General features: G+C 50.4%; 1 protein-coding gene and 1 long non-coding RNA gene across 31 annotated transcripts in view; both read left to right on the plus strand.

Annotated features, from left to right (window-relative positions):
- TCF4 (transcription factor 4) overlaps positions 1-5,664 on the plus strand; it is a 121,521-nt gene extending 115,857 nt beyond the window's left edge. For all 29 annotated transcript variants that reach the window (XM_051772974.1, XM_051772969.1, XM_051772973.1 and 26 more), the window contains 2 exons: positions 171-311; positions 1,569-5,664. In XM_051772974.1, coding sequence (XP_051628934.1) covers positions 171-307 — 137 coding nt within the window. In that variant the 3' untranslated portion in view covers positions 308-311; positions 1,569-5,664. The remainder of the gene's footprint in view (positions 1-170; positions 312-1,568) is intronic.
- Positions 5,665-8,152: 2,488 nt separating this feature from the next.
- On the plus strand, positions 8,153-13,320 carry LOC127463494 (uncharacterized). 2 transcript variants are annotated; one of them, XR_007900874.1, is made up of 5 exons: positions 8,153-8,375; positions 11,224-11,411; positions 11,598-11,762; positions 12,258-12,392; positions 12,585-13,320. It is a non-coding gene; the product is annotated as an uncharacterized LOC127463494 (long non-coding RNA). The 2 variants fall into 2 exon arrangements; XR_007900873.1 differs by having other exon boundaries at positions 8,154-8,375; positions 12,258-13,315.
- Positions 13,321-19,843: the final 6,523 nt, after the last annotated feature.

The raw sequence follows: 19,843 nt of genomic DNA on the forward strand, positions 1-19,843 counted from the left end.
AGTTCCACGAGGTGAAAATAGGGATGTTTGAGTTCCATGATGGGAAAATAAGGACGTTTGAGTTCTGTGAGCTGGAAATTGGGATATTGGAGCTCCATGAGGTGAAAATAGGGATGTTGGAGTTCCATGACCTAAAAATGGGGATGTTGGACGTCTCCTTTCCCTCACAGAACGGAATCTGAATCCAAAGGCTGCGTGCCTGAAAAGAAGGGAAGAAGAGAAGGTCTCCTCGGATCCACCCCCGCTGTCCCTGGCAGGACCCCACCCTGGGATGGGAGATGCCTCCAATCACATGGGACAGATGTAAAAAGGTAGGATTGGGATCAGTCACTTCCAGGATGGACCATTCCCACGTGTTCCTTGTGGGGAGGGATCATGGAATCATAGAAATAAATGTCCTGAGTTGAAGGTGACCACAAGGATCGTCCAGTCCAACTCCTGACCCCTGGACAACCTCAAAATCCCACTGTGTCCAAATGCTCCTGGATTCCCTGGGAATGGGGATTCCAGTGCCCAGCAACCCTCTGGATGAAGATCTTTTCCCTAAATTCCAACCTGACCCTACCCTGGTGCAGCTCCAGGATGTTTCCGTGGGTCTCATCGCTGGGCACCCGAGGGAATGGTGGGAAGTGGGTCAGGAGAGGGTGAGGTTGGATATGGGGGATGGATGTTAGGGTTGGAATTAGGGATGGATATTACTGTTGGATGTTGGGAATGGATATTAGGGATGGATATTGGAGTTGGATATCAGGGCTGGATATTAGGGTTGGAAATTAGGGATGGATAGTACTGTTGGATATTGGAGTTGGATAATAGGATTGGCTATTAGGGATGGATATTAGGGATAGGTATTTAGGTTGGATATTAGGGATGGGTATTTAGGTTGGATATTAGGGATGGATAATGATGTTGGATATCAGGGCTGGAAATTAGGGTTGGATATTAGGACTGGATGGATATTAGGTATGGATATTAATGCTGGATATTTGGGTTGGATGTTAGGACTGGATGGCAGGGTTGGATATTTTTATGGATACTGGGCTTGGATATTAGGGATGCATAGCAGGGTTGGATATAAGGATTGGATATTAGGGATGGATATTAGGGATGCATATTAAGGTTGAATATTAGGGTTGGAAATTAGGGATGGATAGTAATGAATATTTGGGTTGGATAGTAGGGCTGGATTTAGGTATGAATATTGCTGTTGGATGTTGGGTTTGGATTTTAGGGATGGATATTGAGTTTGGATATTGGGGTTGGATATCAGGGTTTGAGATCAGGATTGGATATCAGGGGTGGATATTAGGGTTGGATGTTAGGACTGGAATTAGGGATGGGTATTACTGTTGGATATTAGGGCTGGAAATTAGAGTTGGATAATAGGGCTGGGATTAGGGATGGATAGTAACAGATATTTGGGGTTGATATCAGGTTTGATATTCAGGATGCTCTGACACTTCTCAAGGGACTTTTGGGGCCCTTGATTCCCAGGGCGGTTTCCTGGGAAGAAGGTGGACCAAACCCCTGCCTCCCCCTTCTGATGGGCCCTTTCCCTTCTCCCACAGGTCCAAGTCGCCGTGTTCCTGCCCGGAAAAGCGAGAGACCACTTCCTTATCCGCTGTATTCTCTTAAATCCCACAGAAACACTTCTCCTTGCGAAACCCCTTTGTTTTGTAAGATAAGACAAGTCTGAGCAGTTCTGAATCCCAGACGCAAGAGATTCCAGCATTCCCGAGGGAAAAAAAAACACAAAAAACCCACGGAACCCAACGAGAAAAAAACGAAACAAAAAAGTGCAACTCTTGGAGGGATGACTCTCTTTGAACATATCAAGCAGAATGTCCAACTTGGAATTCCGAGACTGAATGGCAATCTTTTTCCACACTGTGGGACAATGCATTTGTGCCTAAAATTCCTTGGTTTTTTTTGGGTTTTTTGGGTTTGAGGTTTTTTTTTTCGGTTTTGTTTTTGGGGGTTTTTTTTGGTGGTTTTTCGGTAGTGTTTGGTTTTTTTGGGGTTTTTTTTTTGGTTTTTTTTTGGACATAAAAAAAAAACAAAAAAGGGAAAAAAAAACATAAAAAAAAGAAAAAAACAAACAAAACAAAGAATTTGTAAAAGCCTGAGGATTTAAAAAAAATATTTAATTTAAAAACAAACAAACAAAAAAAAAAGGTAAACTTGCAATAATGATAAAAAGTGTACTTCTGAAGAGGGGAAAAACGAGACAAAAAATGAGGGAAAACGACGGAAAATGAGTTTTTTTTGTTTTGGGGGTTGGTGTTTCTGCTCTTTATCCGCCGGAATGAGATATTCCCAAAATATTCCTGAAACCAGCAAAAATGTCCCGACGAAATGAAACGGAAAAAAAAATAGAACCTGAGAATTTTAGCCATTCCTTAGGGTAGGAGAAACAGATGGATCTTATAGACCTATGACAAATATATATATATAAATATATATATAAATCTATATGAGAAATTTAGTGGAGATGATGGGTAAGGTTTTGTTCCTTCGGTTCCGACTTTTTTATTTTGGCTCCTGTAAAAAAAAAAGGAAAAAAAAAAGGAAAAAACCACAACAAAATGACAAAAAAAAAGAATAGGATTAACTTTTTTAAGAAAAAAAAAGACAAAAAGAGAGCTTTTCCTGTAAATACGGAATTTTTCAAGGGGGGACTTCTCCCCCTTCTTTTCCTTGTTTGTTTTTTTTTTTTATTATTGTTATTTTTGGGTTTTCCCCGTTTTCCTGGAGCCTGGAGTGCCGACTCCACGCCAAGCGGGTGGAACCACCGGCCCCGCCGTTGCTTCTCATCCATAACAAATTTCCTGGGATTTTAGGGGGCAGAGGGTGGGGGTGGGAGATTTAAAAATACAAACAAAAAAACAAACAAAAAAAAGTCGGATTTGGGCCCCGTTTTTTCCCGGGATTTTCCGAGGTGCAAGGTTAGGATGCTACAATGTTACCACTGTGCCTTCCAATGTTTCTCCATCGGCAAAACATCCCATCCTCCGAGTGGCTGATTCTGCGTTCCCTCTTTGTGTAGCGATTCCAGGGGCTGGGAGGGGGAGGGGAGGGAGGGGGGAATTCCAAGGAGTGGGATGGATCGACTCCATGTGCGGACTTTTCCCCCCCCCGTCGTTTTCCTCGTTTCCGAGTGGATTTTTTCCCCCCCGAGCGCCTCATTTTTGTTGGTTTTTTTTTTTTTTTTTCCGTGGGAAATGCCAATTTTTTGGGTCCTAACGAGCCTTATGAGTCCTAAAGCATTAAGTTGCACTTTGTCCAGGAGGGGGTTGATTCCCGGAATTCTCTGGCCAGTACAAAGGAAGTTTTTCCCGACCACGCCGCCGGTGGCACCGCAGCTCCGAAGTCTCGGCACAACCCGACTTCCAGAGTGACTCCCAATCCTGAGTGACTTTGGTGTACAGAACCACACCAGTGCTCATTAAATATTTATCAGCATCCCTTTCCGTCTCCAATCCCATTTTTTTCCCAGCCCGGCGTGGCTTCCCAATCCAACCCCCCCTCCCCCTTTGTCCGAGTCAAATTCCCGCTGAATAAACGCCATAAATCCATCCCCGAAACGGTCTAAACGTTCCATCTGTTCTCCTGGTTTGCCAGTTTTCCAGAGGCCTGGGAACAAAAACAAACCAACCAACCACAGACAAAAAGAGAGACGTTTGTACATTTTATGCAACAAAACCCGGCCCGGCCGGATCGTTATTTTGGAATTGTGTATGTAAAAGTTCTATTTTTCCATGTAGATTCTCGTTATTCCGTGTTTTCCTACATTGTGTCGGGGTCGGGGCATCGTGGTGGGTTTTTTTTTTTCCAGTGGATTGAATTCTGGGTGGTTGAACGAACAAAAAAGAATCCCATGGAGTGTCCTTGAAGGGAAAGAAAGAAACGGAATTTTCCTGCAAAAAACCGAGAAGAACAAACCCAATTCCCCACGTGCTCCCGGAGAATCCATTCAGGAAACTTCCCGGCTTTTGGGGTGTTGATAAGTTGCCAAAATGTGGAGGTGGAGTCAACTGGGAAAAACCAAGCCTGGGCTTAAATCCAGGCAGGAATAAGGCTGGACTTGGAGCTGGGCTTAGCTGAGGGAGGGTGAGAATTCTGGAATTCTGGAGCTGGGAAGAGCGTGATGCCAAGGAACACGAGCCATAAATCCCATTTCCCAGGAGGTCTCAGCCCTGTTGGATCATGTTGGATTGGGGTGTCCAAGTGGGTCACTCTGCCAGGATCAGGATTGGGATCAGCAGGAAATTGAGATTTCAAAGATTGAAATGCTGGAAAACCCCAACTTGATGTTTATTAAACCCAATTTGTGGATGGAAAAGAAATGAGGAATTTCGGGAAAAGAAATGAGGAATTTCATCCCTGGAACTGGAAAAAAGCCAGGGAAAGGTTTCCTTGTTTCATCCATCCGAGATGCTCCCTCAGCCAGCCTAGATGGAAGAGCTGAAGATCCCGCTCCGGATGAGCCAAGATTTAACAAAACCACCCCCCTTGAGTGTCTGATCCATGATTTTTCCATTTTTTCCCAGTCCAGGGAAGGCCTGCGCGTTGTTCTCCGAAGCCATGGAGGTTTTTATTCCCCATGGGAATAAAACCAGGCTGAAAACTCCCTGGGAAAAGGCAAAATCCTGATTTTTTTAGCAGCTTTTTCCCGCCTGGATCCACCTCCACATGGCAGGAATTTATGGATCTGCTGGATTGGGAATGTTCAGCTGGAGCTGCATTGAGCTGCAAGGACGCTCCAAGTGCCAGCAAGGCAACTTGTAGTGATTCAGTCTTCCGAGGTTTTTTGGGATTGTTTTCCAGGATTTTGGGGGGCTAGGAGGGAGGGAAGGTGCCGGAAAGGGTGGTCAGGGAGAACTTATCCATATCCAGACTCCAACAATCCCGAGCAGTGCCAGGAATGAGGAGATTTCAATGGAAAGAAGCACAAACTCCCGAGGGAAAAAAGCAACAAAAAAAAAAAATAAGGGGGGGGGAAATTGAAAAAACCCAGAGGAAAAAAAAAAATCAGGAAAATTCCAACTTTTCCACTAGTTGACTGGAAAAAAAAGAACTTGGAGGTGGAAAGGTGGAATAGTGAGAAATTCCAACACAACGAGGCACCGGGGCCTGGGAAGGCCCAAGTTTTTTTTTTCATTTCTGACTTTTTTGGGTTGATTTTGTTTTATTTTGTTTCTTCGGGTTTTTTTTTTCCCTTTTTTTACTTGTTTTTTTGTTTTTCCTCTGGGACTTGAAGTCGCCTCATGTTCGTGCAGTGCTGGGCGTGGCCCCTCCTCATTTTCGAGTATTTTAGCCCTTCTGTAATGGTGAGAAATGATTATGAACTGTGGCCTTTTTTCCTTCTTGTTACTTGTGATGCAATTTCGGTGAAAAAAATAAGAATTAAAAAAACAGAAAAAAAAAAGGTGAAAAAAAACCACTGAAAAAGCCTAAAAAAAAAAACAAAAAAACCACAAACAAAAAAAAAGCGAGAGGTTTTACCATGTATCAGTGCCTGGCTTTTTGTTATAAAGCTTCGTTTGTCTAGTGCTCTTTTGGAATAAAATAGACGTAGGACACCCTTGTAGGATGGAAAAACTAGAGAATCCACCTCAGTTTACCGACAAGAAAAAAAAATAAATATATTTGGCTTATTTTTCACAGGAGCGATTGCCTTTTCTGCGAGGAGAAAAGAGAAAGAGAAAGAGAAAGAGAGAGAAAAATAAAATAAGGGGAAAAATATAAGGGGAAAACTATAAGGGAAAAAATAAGGGAAAAGATGCGGGGAAAAAAATAAGGAAAAAATACAAGGGAAAAAATAAGGGAAAAAATAAGGGGAAAAATAAGGGAAAAAATAAAGGGAAAAAGGAGATTAAAAAATAAGGGCAAAAAATAAGTGAAAAAAAGAAGAAAAATAAGAGAAAAGGGGAAAAATAAGGGAAAAAAGGAAAAAAGGGAAAAATAAGGGGGAAAAGGAAAAAATAAGGGAAAAACTATACAATAAGAAAAATATAAGGGAAAATATAAAGGGAAAAATATAAGGGAAAAAATGTAAGGAAAAAAATAAGAAAAAAGGGGAAAAAAGAGAAAAAAGAAGGGAAAAAATCAGGGGAAAATAGGAGAAAAAATAAGGGGAAAAATAAGGGGGGGAAAGAGGAAAAATAAGGGAAAATATAAGGGAAAAAATAAGAGAAAAAATAAGGGGGAAAAAAGGGGGAAAATAAGGGAAAAATGGGAAAAAAATAAGGGGGAAAAAAAGGGAAAAAATTATGGAGATTGGTTCCATCTGTGCAGGACCTTCTGGAGCAATAAAGGTGCCCTTGGGACAAAGTGACACCGCGTCGCTCCTTCCGGGAGTTGGAGTGGGGTGGGAATGGGGATGGAAAGTGGAACTGGGTGGGAGTGGGGAGGGGATGGGGTGGGAATGGGGGAAATGGAGGGACAGGTTGGGAATGTCTTTGTTCTGTTACGGAGAATACATGGAACATGTGGAATACAGGGAATATAGGGAACATATTTTATCTATAGGATATAGAAGATATATAGAATATGTTTCATATATAGGATACAGGGAATATATTTTAGATATAGGATACATAGCATATATTTTTTATATAGGATATATTTTATATCTAGAATATATAGAATATAGGGAATATATGGAGTATCTTTAATCTGTAGGATATATAGGATATCTAGAATATATGGAATATATTTTATATATAGAAAAACAGATAATATTGGTAATACAAGTAATATGTAGAATAGATATAGATTTAACAGATAATACGGATAATAGAGAATAGATAACAGGTGACATGCATTATAGATAATGTATAGAAAAGAAATTAGAATATAAATAGTAGGTGAGAAATAATATAGATAAAGAATATAGATAATATGAATTATAGATATTATGGGTAATAGATAATATTGATGTATAAATAATACACAGAAGGGATTATAATAGAGAATATAGATCAGAGATGATACATATAATATAGATAATATATATCAGAGAATATAGATAATAGTAGATACCATAGATAATAGAGATAATAATAGATGATAGGCTTTATAGATAATAGATGATATTAGAGAATATAGATGTATAGACAATATAGATAATAGTGATAATGAAAGATAGGTGATAATAGTATAGATAATAGATACTGTACATATATAGATAATGGATAATATAGATAATATGGAAAAAGAGAATATAGATATACAGAATACAGAAAATAGATGATAATAGATAATATAGATCTATAGATAATACAGATAGATTATACTATAGATCTATAGATAATATAGCTAATATGGCTATGTAGATAATACAGATTATAGCTGATGGTAATAGATATTATAGATAATATGGATAGGAGATAATACAGATGTATAGATAATACAGACATTAGATGATATTAGAGAATATAGATAATACAGATGGATAATATAGACAGATATAGGTATATAGATAATATAGGTGATGGTAATAGGCTATATAGATAAATCGATAATTGATTATCTATATAAAATATAGATAATAGACAATATTAACATATAAATAATACAAAGGGATTACAATAGAGAATATAGATATATAGATAATACAGATAATGGATGATAACAGAGAATATAGATAATCTGTAAATTGATAATATAAGTAATAGATGATAATAGGTGATAATATATAGTATAGATATATAGATTATAGATAATTTTTATATGATAAATAATGACTAATATAGGTATATAGATAATACCCATAATGGATGATAATAGACAATATAGAAAATATGGATTACGGATATGTATGTATCCATATATATATATATATATAAAATATGCAGGTATTACAGATAATAGATTATAATACATAATATAGATAATAGATAATATAGATAATACGAATAATATAGATAACAGAATATAATTAAAGATAATACAGAAAATAGATTATAATAGGGAATATACATACTACAGATATAGAGATAGTAGATTAGATGGATAATACGGATAATAGATTATAATCCATAATACACCGCCCCCGCCTCGCGCCGGCCCCGCCCCCCCGGCTCGCGCCGGCCCCGCCCCCTCTCCCCGCCCCGCCTTTCTCGCGCCCGTTGCGCGCGCCCGCCCTCCACGCTCGCTCTGCGCACGCGCCGCTCCGAGGCCCGGCGGCGCTCCGGGGGGTCGCGGGGGGCGCGCGGGACCGGCGGGACCCGGAGCTGTGAGGGCAGGAGCGGCTGGAGGGCTGCGGGGGCTCGGCTCGGCTCGGCTCGGCTCGGCTCGGCTCGGCTCGGCTCCCGGGGCTGGCAGGGCTCACTGTGTAGCGCTCGGGGCCCGTTCCCTGCGGGGGCTCGTCGGTAAGTCCCCCTTCCTCGGAGAATGACCCGTCCTGTGGCGTCTGGAGGGCTGAGCTGAGCTCGGGACAGGGCTCGGATGGGCAAAGGCAGCCTCCTGCTGCTGCTGCACCCCTTTTCAACCCAAAACGGGAGGGAGATTTTGTCCACTGCTTACGGAGCACGATTTTGGGGCTGAATCGTTCCCAGGGACGTGTCCGGTTGAACGAGGTGTTTCACAGCAACACCTCGAAAGGGTCCCAAGTGCTGGGATTTGGGTCTTTCCGGTGATTGCTCGGTGGAAGCTCTTTGGAGAGGGCAGTCACGGCAGCTGTGCTGTCCCACACCCGGAGGGCAGGCGGCATCGCTTCCAGGTGTGCTCCCAGAGAGCCGCCGCCTCTCCGAGGCCGGGACAGGGGGAGCGGCGGGCGGATTTCATGGCCGCGCCAGGCGGAGGGAATCGCTCACCCCCCGGCCCGGGGCCTGCCGGGGAGAACCGGCCCCCGCTGCTGCCGCTGCCCGGGTGCGAGTGCCCGGCGTCCCGGCACTGCCGGGTCCTGCCCGTCCGCTCCCTGTGGCGGGGGGAGCGGGGGGAGCGGGGCATCCGCGGTCAGGGCCGCGCTGCCGCGGGGGGGGAGTTGGAGGGGCCGGCGGCCCCCCAGGTAAGTGCTCCCCTGCCCGCGGGCGTGCGCTTGGATAGCTGCGTCATCCCTTGGGAGCTGCACCCGGGAATGTGTGTTTTCCAAGGCTGCGGGCTCCTGGCATGGACAGGGACGGGACAGGATGTTTGGGCAGGAGCTGGGGGGTGCCCTCGGACAGTCCAAAGAAAGGGTGTTTTATGGCGTTCCCAGGAACTGCTCCAGCAGCTGTAGACTTCCCCCTGCCTTCTAAGGCTAAGGATGTGGTGACAGCAAGAAGGCAATTGGTGGGATTGGAGGCCACTTGCTGCCTTTTAGTCAGATGTGTGACTTGTGTAATGGGTGTGTTTCCTAGAAGAAAACATTCTGTAGTAGCCGTATGGTTTCCATAGACACCAAGTGAGTGCCACACCCTAGCGTGAGCCTTCAGGCCCTGCAAGTCCTCCCGCAGACTTGGTGAAGTATTGAAAAGTGTGACCTGACTGCTGGGAGTAAGGATATGTCTGGAAAATGGTAGTGCTGCCTGCTGAGCCGCTGTTTTTAGAGAAGAGGGTCCCGTGTGGCAGGTAGCAGACAGTGGACATAGCTTAGTTGCCACGTCTGTCATTGATGGGCACGGCAATCTACAGCTGTAGTTCTTGGAACAGTGGTGGCTTGTGGCTGAAGTGCTGCTGTTTGAGAGGGCAGCAGTGGTGCCTGCAGCTGGGCAGATGCCTGGGAGTGGGTCATATGCAGGGGGCAGTGTAGGCAACACGAGCAGGATGTTGGAAGATGTGGGATTTCCTTGAAACTTCACCTGTTTGTTAGCCTTCCTCCTGTGGCTCTGAGTCTCTTCTGTAACTTGTGACCCATGTCAGGTGGTGGGGTTTCCTTGGTTTGGTTTGGTTTTTCTTGATCAAATGAAAAGGGTGGGTTTTACCACGAGAAGGATTAAGGAGGTTGTAAGAAATGTTAGAGAGAGTTGTTGTAAGAAATGTTGGAGAGAGTTGTCTAATGTTTTTGTCAGGGCATCCAAGCTGTCTGCTGTCAGTGCAGAAAGGAAGGCAAGCTGCAGGGTTATTCTTGGCAAAGGGATGAAATAACTTTTGTTGTTGATTGGGCCTTTTATCGTTCTCAAAAATGAAGGAAATACTTCCGAAAGGCAACGTCGGTCTTGCAGGACGTTTATTTTTGCCAATCTGCGCTCCGGGAGTCCTTGAGGGGGTGAGTGGGGGGGGGCGCGGCTGCAGTGCCGCTCCCGGCCGTGTCCGCCAGGCGGCGACCGCGAGGCAGCGCCCGGCGGGCAGGAGCGGCCGCGCCGGGGCCGGGGGAGATCGACACGGGAAAGGTTCATTTCGGACTGAACAGCCACACGTCTTCTTCTGCCTGGCTTTTCACCCTCTCTCTCTCCGTGTTGTGCAGAACTTGTCGTTGCCAGCCTGCCTCGCATGAAAAGAGATTGGTTTGTTAAGGGGAAATATAAGTACGTTGTTTTAGTAGGAAGCCTCGTGCTTTCCATCGAGATAAAGCAGAGGGGGTTGTCTGTGGGGAGAACCTATTTTCTGTTTGGGTTCTACTGCACAAAATCAACATCAGTTTAGAGGCCTATAAGGATGCCTTTAAGATCTTGGATCTGCAAGATCTTGGAGCACGTGACTCTGTTTCCCTGCACCGTCCCCGAGAGGTCTAGTCTTGGCAGTGGCTGGAATTCTTCCTGATTTCTCAGCCTTTTGTTCTGGGCTAGAACAGTTCTGGCAGTGGGAGCAGCTGATGACAGGTGTTTGTCATAGACCCTCAAAAGCCCTCCCAGTCTGCTGAGTTTAATGAAATAGCTTGAGTGTTTTGTCACTGGCTTCTTAGGGCTTAAATCCAGAGTTTGAAACATCCTAAGGATGCCTTGTGGTTGAGGGAATGTCTTCCTGCTTCAGGTTCAGCAGGCATTCAGTGAATTTGGGCTTCTGCAGGTGAATTCAGTCTGGTGTTGTGGTTTTGTTTGTTTCCATACTCGGGACAGTGAACCAAATGTTCTTTTTCCCTTGCCATGGGCGCTCTGAGGAGACCAAATGTCCAGAATGGTGCTGGTGACTTGGCTCGTGCACCTGCCGGGTGGAGGAGCTGGTTTGGCTCTGTGTGGCCCTGCTCTGGAGGCCGGCAGGGCACTCTCTGGGTGCCCTGAAGCGCTGCCCTGGGAGCAGAGCAGCCCACGCTGGGCTGTTCCTCAGGGCAGCTCTTGTGCTCTCTCTCGTCCTTTGCAGCGGAGGAGCCGGACCAGCTGCACAGCCCGTTGTGGCCGAAGCAGCGCGAGCTGGCGCCGGCCGTGCCAAAGCAGAGGAACCGCCCGGGCTGCCGGAGATGCTGAGGAAGGGCCGATGAATTGGTGGTTACCGGGACAACCTGTGGGCTGTAGCTGAGCTCCACCCGCCGCCTGTCCAAGGAGCTGCAGGTAATGGAAAACTGGCTTGTGACCCCCAACTCTTAAGGGTTCCAGAGACGGTCGGGTCCTTTCATCAGAAAGAAACGCCACCGCTCCCATTCCTGCTGGGCCCGTGTGGCTGCCTGCCTGAAAGTTCATTTGTTTTTCTTTTCCTTGCTTTCCCCTCCTGCTCCACTGCTCGGTGCATTTCTTCAGCTCGGGAACAAAGTGAAGCAGGAGCAGAATGCCAGGCTGCAGCACCAAAGGGAGCGTTGGAAGGAGCACAGCTTGGAGGTGGCAGTGCTGGAGAAGCGTGTCAGTGAGCTGCCAGAGCGCCTGGGGAAGAGAAAGGCAACTCTGCCCCAGGAGGAGAATGTACCGGTAAGTGCAGGAGTTGTCCTAACAGCAACATGAATTTTGTTGCCTGGACAACTCTGAAGTAAAAACTTGCTTGTGGGGAGGGCGGGCTGTTCAGATGCTGGACCTGTTGTCTTGATCCATGTGTAGTGGAAGGCTTGTGGCATTAAAGTCCTTTTCATGGGGCATTAGTGTTAACCTGCTTACTCTTTACAGAAAAGAAACCTTTTTGTGCTGTCGTGGGTTGTTTTTTAATAAGGGGGTTTTTTTGTTTGTTTTGTTTTGTTTTTGTTTTGGTTTGGGTTTTTTTGTGGTTTTGGTTTGGTTTGGTTTTTTTTTTTTTGCTATTTCTACCTCAGGTTTATAATTCTTAAAGGTTTTTCATAAAAGCCTCTTTAACCTTGGGGTATCATTTGCTGCTTTTTTTCTCCTTTGTGACTTCTGTTTCAAGCTCTGATGGATGGATCCTGCGGCCTAAAATTCTTGACGTTTTTGTCTTTTTTTTTTTTTCCCCCCAAGGTTTCTTCAGGATTTCCCCACAGCCAGTGGCTTCTGCTCCAAGGGGAGTGGCAGCAGTAGGTCCTTCTATCCAGCCCTCTGCTACACCACGTATTGCTTCCAGACCTGAACTTGGGGTGAAACCAGCATTCTCGGGTGGGACATGAGCCTTGCCGGGCAGCTGAGGGGCTGCTGCCCCGGGGGAGGCCGTGCTGGGGCTGAGGGGCTGCTGCTCTCTGGGCCTCTCAGGGTTTGCCTTGGAATCACAAAGGGGACTCTAAATTGGTCTGTTGTGGAGTGTTTTGGGGCCGAGTTAATGCTCTTGGCTTGTTGTGTGTCAATTCCCAGCCTCGGTCAGAACTTCATGGGGAGCGTTGCTGCTGCTGCCGCCGCTGCTGCTGCCACCGGGAGAGAGAAATCCTTTGGGAAGCTGGGATGGAAACAGCAACTCTGTGAATTGCTCAGCTTTTCCTAGGGAAGGGCAGGTTTTAGGGAAGAAAGGCCCGTACGCGCGAAAGGCGCCGCGGGTCTCGCAAGGGGGGGGCGCGGCTGCAGTGCCGTTCCCGGCCGTGTCCGCCAGGCGGCGACCGCGAGGCAGCGCCCGGCGGTCGGGGCGGGCCGGGAAGCGGCGCCTGCGCAGAGCGAGGCGTTGGCCGGGCCGGGCCTGAAGCGCTCGGGGCCGCCGGGCAGGGCAGTGGCGGGGACCGGCCGAGGGCGGGGGTATGGCCGCCTTCAACGGGCTTTCGAGAGAATAATAACGAAATTTAAGGATAAAATAAAAATTTGAAAAGACAAGAAAAAACTTATTCAACCCGAACGTTTTTCTGCAGGAGGCGGGCTGTGACAGGGGAATTGTCTCCAAGGCGGCCCAGGATCGGGGCGGGCTCTGCGGCGGAGACGATGCCGCTGCCGGCCGGGGAAAGGCACCTTCCCCCCCACTCCTTAAAAGCTGGGAAGGGATAACCTCTGCCTGCAGCTGCCTGGAGCTGCTGTTGGCCCTGGGCTTTCTGTGCCACTCGTGGCCACGGGCTGATGGCAGGATCGCTCCAGCCTTGGGACAGACGGCCTGAAGGCGAGCCCCGGGGTCTGTGCGGGGCAGGGCTGCCCCTCGGCCCCTGAGCGCGAGGGGGTGTGGAGGGAATGTATTGCCTGGGCTTTGGCAATCTGGCCCCTCGAAAGACTAAGTGACCTCTTCCAACAGGGGAAGACTGAAGCAAGCGGGGCCAGAAAGAACTGGAGTTTCTGGAGAATTAAAGCTGGAAGTGTGCCCCTGAAAATCCCCCCAGGTGGTCAGTGGTCTGACTTGCACAGACCAGTCACCTTGGCCAGGAGCGTCCCAGCAGTACTGCCAGAAGCACGTTTGCCCAGGCTGTAATTTTAATTTCCATTGGATGCTGGCAAAGCCTCTCTGGGTGAGCCCCAGTGCCTGGCAGGAGCGGAGCGGGCTTCCAGGGCACTAACTGCAGGTGTTGTGTTCAAGGGAAGAGCAGGGGAGCCTTTCTCTGGCCGAGAGGAGGTGCAGTATTTCCATCTCTGGAAGAATAAGAACTAAAAAAATAAAAACCAAAGGAGAAATAAAAGAAAAGAAAATGAAAAATAAAGAGAATAAAAAATTAATGAAAGAAAGAAGGCAATATAAAATACAAAAGAAAATTAAAGAAAAAAATAAAAGCGAGCAAACTAAAAAGGCACTAATAAAATGACAAGTGAAATGAAAGAGAAAAACAAGCCTTCTTGGGTACCCCACGGTTTACTCCCCGCCCTGCCCTCCGCTCCGTAACTTGGGGGTCACCCCTAACATGTGAGAAGGGGACCCCAAAAGGTGGGTGGGGGAAGCCCAGGGAGCCGAAAAAGCGGCAGGGGGGGGGGAGCGGCGAAATGTGAGGGAGGGGCCCGGGCAAAGCGGGCGAGGGGCGCGCAGTGAGAGAGAAGCCGAGGGGGAGGGGGGCGGTGTAGCCAAGGTGGCGGCAGCAGCGCATGCGCAGTCGTAAGCGACACGCCGGCGATCACGTGGTAACTAAGGGCAGCCAGGAGAGGGACCGGCGACGCATGCGCAGTGGCTCTCGTGCCGGTGCAGCGCTCCCCGCTCGAGTTAAGGGCCGGTTCTGGCGGCAGGGCGGCACTCGCGGTCTCCCGTCTCTCCCGGTGTGTGTGTGGGGGGAATAACATAAAGATTTTTTTGGGGTGAAAGCGCAGAAATTAGCGAGGAGGGACGCTAATTTGGGTCAACTCGGTCACCGGAAGTAGAGAGCGACCGGAAGTCCTCCAAGGCCCCGGCCCGGAAGTCCGCCAAGACCACAGTAAAGATGGCGCCACCAGGACCGGAACGACCACACTAAAGATGGCGGCCCCGGCCCGGAAGTTCGCCCCGAGGCCACACTCAAGACAACGCCGCCAGGACCGGAACTTAGCCCAGGCCACACTCAAGATGGCGGCGAGAGGCCCCCTCGCCTCAGAGAGGCGTTTATCCTGTTGCCTGACCTCCGCCCCGACCCCGACCCCCTCCCCGCGCCCGCAGCGCCGTCTCGCCGCGCCGCTTCCCGCTGTGGGGACGGGGCGGGGCGCTCGGCGGCGCCGGGCGCGGGCGGCAGGTTCGTGGGCGGCGGCAGGCACCGGCGCGGGCAGCCCCCTCTCGGCGCCGGTGCGCAGGCGCAGGCGCCAGGACTCCAGGCACACGCCTCGCGTCTCCGCCCGCCCACCCCGTTCCGCTCCACTCCGCTCCCGCCGTGCCCCGGAGATGCTGTCGGGGCTGCGCCGCCGCCTCTCCCCCCCGGAAGCGACCCACGGCGGCAGATCCGACGTCGGGCTCTGCAGGAGATCGTCACCGGGGTAAGCGGGGGCCCGGCGGGGGGGCGGCGGCGGCAGCTCTTCTGCCGCGGCCAGCGGGGCCTGCAGGCAGGGGAAGCGACAGGCAGGTTTCTCCCCTCTGCGGAGACACTCGCACCTGCGTGCCGCCGCCAGGAGAAGGGGCGGCGAGAGCGGCAGGCGGCAGGGCCGAGCTCGGATGTGCCCTGGCATCGCACCCCCCCCGCGGGGAGGGTCTGTGCCGCCTCAGGGACAGACGAAGCGGATCTTGCAGAACCCCTTTGTTCGCTCGTTGAGCTCGCAAGAGACACGAGGGGCGTGAAATCCCAGGGCAGCTGTGCCTGCCGGAGGGGTTGCAGGGAGAAGCAGCTGGGGGGGGGGGTTGCTCTCAGCCCCTTTGCCACCTTCCCCTCGGTTCCCTGGGACTCCAGGGAATCCCAGCTCCCCTTGGCTTCTCTGGGGGCCTCGCGGCAGGGTTTCTAAGTGTGGCCCTGAGATTTTCTGGCCTTGGAACTGATGGCTGTTTTGGGGCACGTCTCACCGGGCAGTCTGTCTTTTAACGCTTGCCGGGGCAGGAGAATTGCGGCGCAAGAAAGCAAAGGAAGCCCAGAGCTTGGAGTAGGCAGGCCCGGGCCTCTGGCGAGCCCAGGCCCGGGCCTCTGGCGAGCCCAGGCCTTGCTGCTCGGTGCCGATTGTGCCCGGGGCTTGTTCCTCACCGTTCGGTTCCAAATGAGAGGGGAGCAAGAGGCAGAACAGCCCGCTGCTGCTGCTGCTGCTGCTGCTGGGGCTGAACTGTCTGCGGTGCCCGGGGGCCGGGCAGGACTTGGCCCCGATGCCTGCATTGCTCTACAGCGGCCAGGGAGGGGTCCCAAAAGTCATCCCCCCGCCTGCTGTGCTGCACAGCAGGGGCTGGCTGGGCCGGTTCCTGGCCGGGGGAGCCCGGGGGAGGCCGTGCTGGGGCTGAGGGGCTGCTGCTCTCTGGGCCTCTCGGAGTTTGCCTTGGAATCCCAAAGCCTGGGCCTGCACGGGGGGGAGGAGGCAAAGGTGACTGTAAATTGGTCTGTTGTGGAGTGTTTTGGGGCCGAGTTAATGCTCTTGGCTTGTTGTGTGTCAGTTCCCAGCCTCGGTCAGGGCTTCCCGGGGAGCGTTGCTGCTGCCGCCGCCGCCGGGAGAGAGAAGTCCTTTGGGAAGCCGGGATAAAAACAGCAACTCTGTGAATTGCTCAGCTTTTCCTAGGGAAGGGCAGGTTTTAGGGAAGAAAAAGACCCGTCCTTGCGAAAGGCGCCGCGGGTCTCGCAAGGGGGGGGCGCGGCTGCAGTGCCGTTCCCGGCCGTGTCCGCCAGGCGGCGACCGCGAGGCAGCGCCCGGCGGTCGGGGCGGGCCGGGAAGCGGAGAGCGGGAGTGTTTTGGCACTGCCGGGCTTCTCCGAGCTTCGAGCCGGAGTCGGAGGCGTCCTAAGGATGCCTTGGGCTTGAGGGAGTGTGTTCCTGCGGAGTTCAGCAGGCGTTCGGTGAATTTGGGCTTCTGCGGGTGAATTCGGTCCGGTGGTGTGGTTTTGTTGGTTTCCGTCCCCGGGACAGTGACCCAAAGGTTCTTTTTCCCCTCGCCGTGGGCACTCTGAGGAGACCAAAGGTCCAGAATTCTACCGGTAACTTGGCTTGCCTCACCAATCCGATTCACAGAATTGAATAGGGATGGAGGTTCCTCCCGGACAAAAGGGGCCACCGCAGAAAGCTCGGGCTGCCCCGGCAGTGCCTGGGCTGGCCCAGCACCTGGCAAAACCTCTTAGTGAAAAGGCAGGGAACAACTGCGCTTGTTCTACCCTTTCTTTAGCCAGGGACTGGAACACAGACAAAATCAAGGGGCTCTTTGACCTGTGCAGGCTCCAAGCATTTTGCAGCCTTCCTTAGCAGGGCATTGTCACCCTCTGAAAATCTGAAAGACTTTAACAGCTGGATACGCACCCACAGCTGTGCAGATTAATGTAGTTTCTTTTAGGAAACGAAGGGGAGGTTTTCCTGTTGTGAGCCTAAATACCGAGTCTACTCTGCTTTTTCAATCAGGTGATGAAGCTTATGGAAGAAAAGACCAAGGGCCTCGAGGTGAGTACATTCTACCGAGTTCTGCTTTTCTGGCATCGGTTTGGGAAAATCCCGTGAAATTCTAAAAAGCTTCTCTCCGTGTTTTCTAGTTGTTTTTTCAGCCTTGGTCTAAGTTTCATGTAGAAAAGGGCACAGAATTAGAACAGGTAAACTAGTCTTTCTTGGGATAAATGGAAGAAAAGGCTGCTGATTCCAGTTCTGCTTTTCTTGTCTTCCCTTAGACTGTTATTTTCTCTCACCTACTGTTCAAATAGGCAGCAGTTAATTGCTCTGCTGAAGAGTTTGCTGTCCTAAGTGTCTGTCAAATTGATGCCTTCAACTCAAGATAGCACCTGCTCCTTAGTTACAAAACGTACCTCACAGGAAATTTTCAGGCGTGCCCATAAATCTCCTCGCTGTTTGTTTGGGAGAACAGGCTTTTCTCGTCTGTAACAGAATAGTCGTGGCATTTGCTATGGAATGCTGGTGGCAATCTAGTCAGAAGAGGACCCCGTGCTTCACTAATTTTCCCTTTTTGTTGTTGGGGGTGACTTCTTCCCAGGGATGTCATTCTTGACCCTCCGGGGCAAACGGAGGTGTTCACCTGGTCAGCGTCAGGAGCCATCCTAACTGAGGCCCTGGTAGGTCAGTGCTTTTTGTGTGACTGGACGGTGAAGCTGTCTGTGGGAATGACCTGGCTATGGCTCAGTGTAGTCCTAATTAAGGTGTCTTTTACTCCGTGTTCCCAGGCTGCCTCTTTCCCTTCGGTCGCCGTGGGTGTGCCGGACGCCTCTGTCAGGACTAACCCTGTGGCTTTTCTGTCCAACGTGCTGTGCTGTGTGTGCCTGCAGGTAAGAAAAGCTGGGAGTGCAGTCCCTCTGCTTTGATTGCTGTGTCTCTTTGGGAGTGATTTTGGAGGGGAATCCCAGAGCGATTTGGTTTGAAGGGGACCTTCAAAGGCCAGCCTGTCTTCCGTGGGCAGGGACACCTTCCACTGTCCCCGGTTGCTGCGAGTCCCGTCCAGCCTGGCCTGGAACACTTGCAGGGATGGGGCAGGCTCAGCTTCCCTGTGCAGTGTGCTCTGATATCTCTCCACTGGCATTGTGAAAAATGTTGTCAGCGTGTTTTGTTGGACGACGGTAAGCAGGACCTGGGTGAAAAGGACATTCTCTGAGGTGCTGGGAGAAGGAGGACTCGTGCGGGCACCTCCAGAGACAGCGGGAACGGGAGCGTGCTGCGGAGGAGGGAAATTCCAGGGGGTGGGTGCCGAGAAATTTGGCCTTCCCTCGCCCTGTGCTCTGCACTTAGCAATGGGTCGAGTGCAGAAGTTTTCTGGGGACCCTGGGAAATGATGCCGGGTCTGCCAAGAAAAGTGGGGCCAAAGGAGCAGGACCTGGGTCTGCCAGCGTGGGAGAAACAAGGGACGGGTCATCCTCTGCCTCCAGGAGGGAGGGCAGCAGGAAAGGCCACGGACTAAAGCACTGAAGTGCCGTTCCCCAGGGAGCCCCTGCCCAGCACTGAACTTGCTTCTGCACTTGCTGTCCCTTTCCCAGCGGAGCCGAAGCGTCGGGTGCGGCTGCCGGGGGGATGGAGCTGCCAAGGACAAACTGGGAGGGTGTTTGCGAGGGAAGGGGGTAGAAGGAGCTCCTGACGTGCTTTTTTTACTTCTTCATCCCACAGAATTGCCAGTGGGGATCATCAGGTTTTCCAGGCAAGAAAAACAAGGACGGAGATGAGGGAATCGGGTTTCAATTCCTAATGATTTGGTGGGTGCAGGAATGATTTCTGTGTGTTTTCCAGTCCCTATTGATTCCTGGGATGATTTTAAAATGATGGCTTTAGCAATCAACTAAATTGGAGATGTTGTTTTTGAGAGGAAATGATGCCAAAGAAATGCAGAGAGAGAGCATGGAATCATCCTGGGATCCTGGAGTGGTTTGGGTTGGAAAGGATCTCAGGGATCATCTCCTTCCACCCCCTGCCACAGGCAGGGACACCTTCTAATAGACATCCAGCCTGGCCTTGGGCACTTGCAGGGATGTGGCAGCCACAACTTCTCTGTGCCAGGCCACCTCCCCACCCTCCCAGGGAAGAATGTCTCCCTTCTGTGCAATCTTTCCCTTTCTTCTCTGCAGGAAGTGGGCTGGGACAAGGGAATTGGCTCCCACGAGGCCGAGGATCAGAGCGGGCTGTGCACAGGGGACAACTTCCACTTCCGAACGGGGAAGGGCCCCTTCGTGCCCACCCCTGGCAAACTGGGACAGAGTAACATCTGCCTGCAGCTGGCTGGAGTTCCCGTTGGCTCTGGGCTTTCTGTCCACGGGCCAGGGATCATGGCCAGAGTCCTTCAAACCTGGGGAACAGTGGCCTTCACACCATCCCTGCAGCCCGTCCAGGGCAGGCTGCTGCCCATCGGCCCCTGATCGCAGGTGGGTGTAGAAGTGATGGTGTTTAGGGAATGCTGATTGTATTTCCCTGACTTTAGCAACGTGGTCATTAAAAAGAGAAAAATAACAAGTCTATGGAAATCCCCTGCACTTGGGAGCTTGCAGTGCTTTGGATTAATGTTAAAACTGTGGGCGAGGCGAGGGGCGGTGGCCGAGCAGGGCCAGCGGCGGGGCCGGACGGGGCCGGCCCGGGGGTCCCTTCCCCGCAGGGTCGCAGCCGCGGGACCCGCCCCCGCCCCGCGCGGCCCCTCCCGGCGCGCCCCGCCCGTCCTTG

Source organism: Manacus candei, unplaced genomic scaffold, assembly GCF_025592945.1.
Source record: "Manacus candei isolate 608988 ecotype Guabito, Panama unplaced genomic scaffold, ASM2559294v1 h1tg000163l, whole genome shotgun sequence".
In the NCBI taxonomy this organism is placed as follows: domain Eukaryota; kingdom Metazoa; phylum Chordata; class Aves; order Passeriformes; family Pipridae; genus Manacus; species Manacus candei.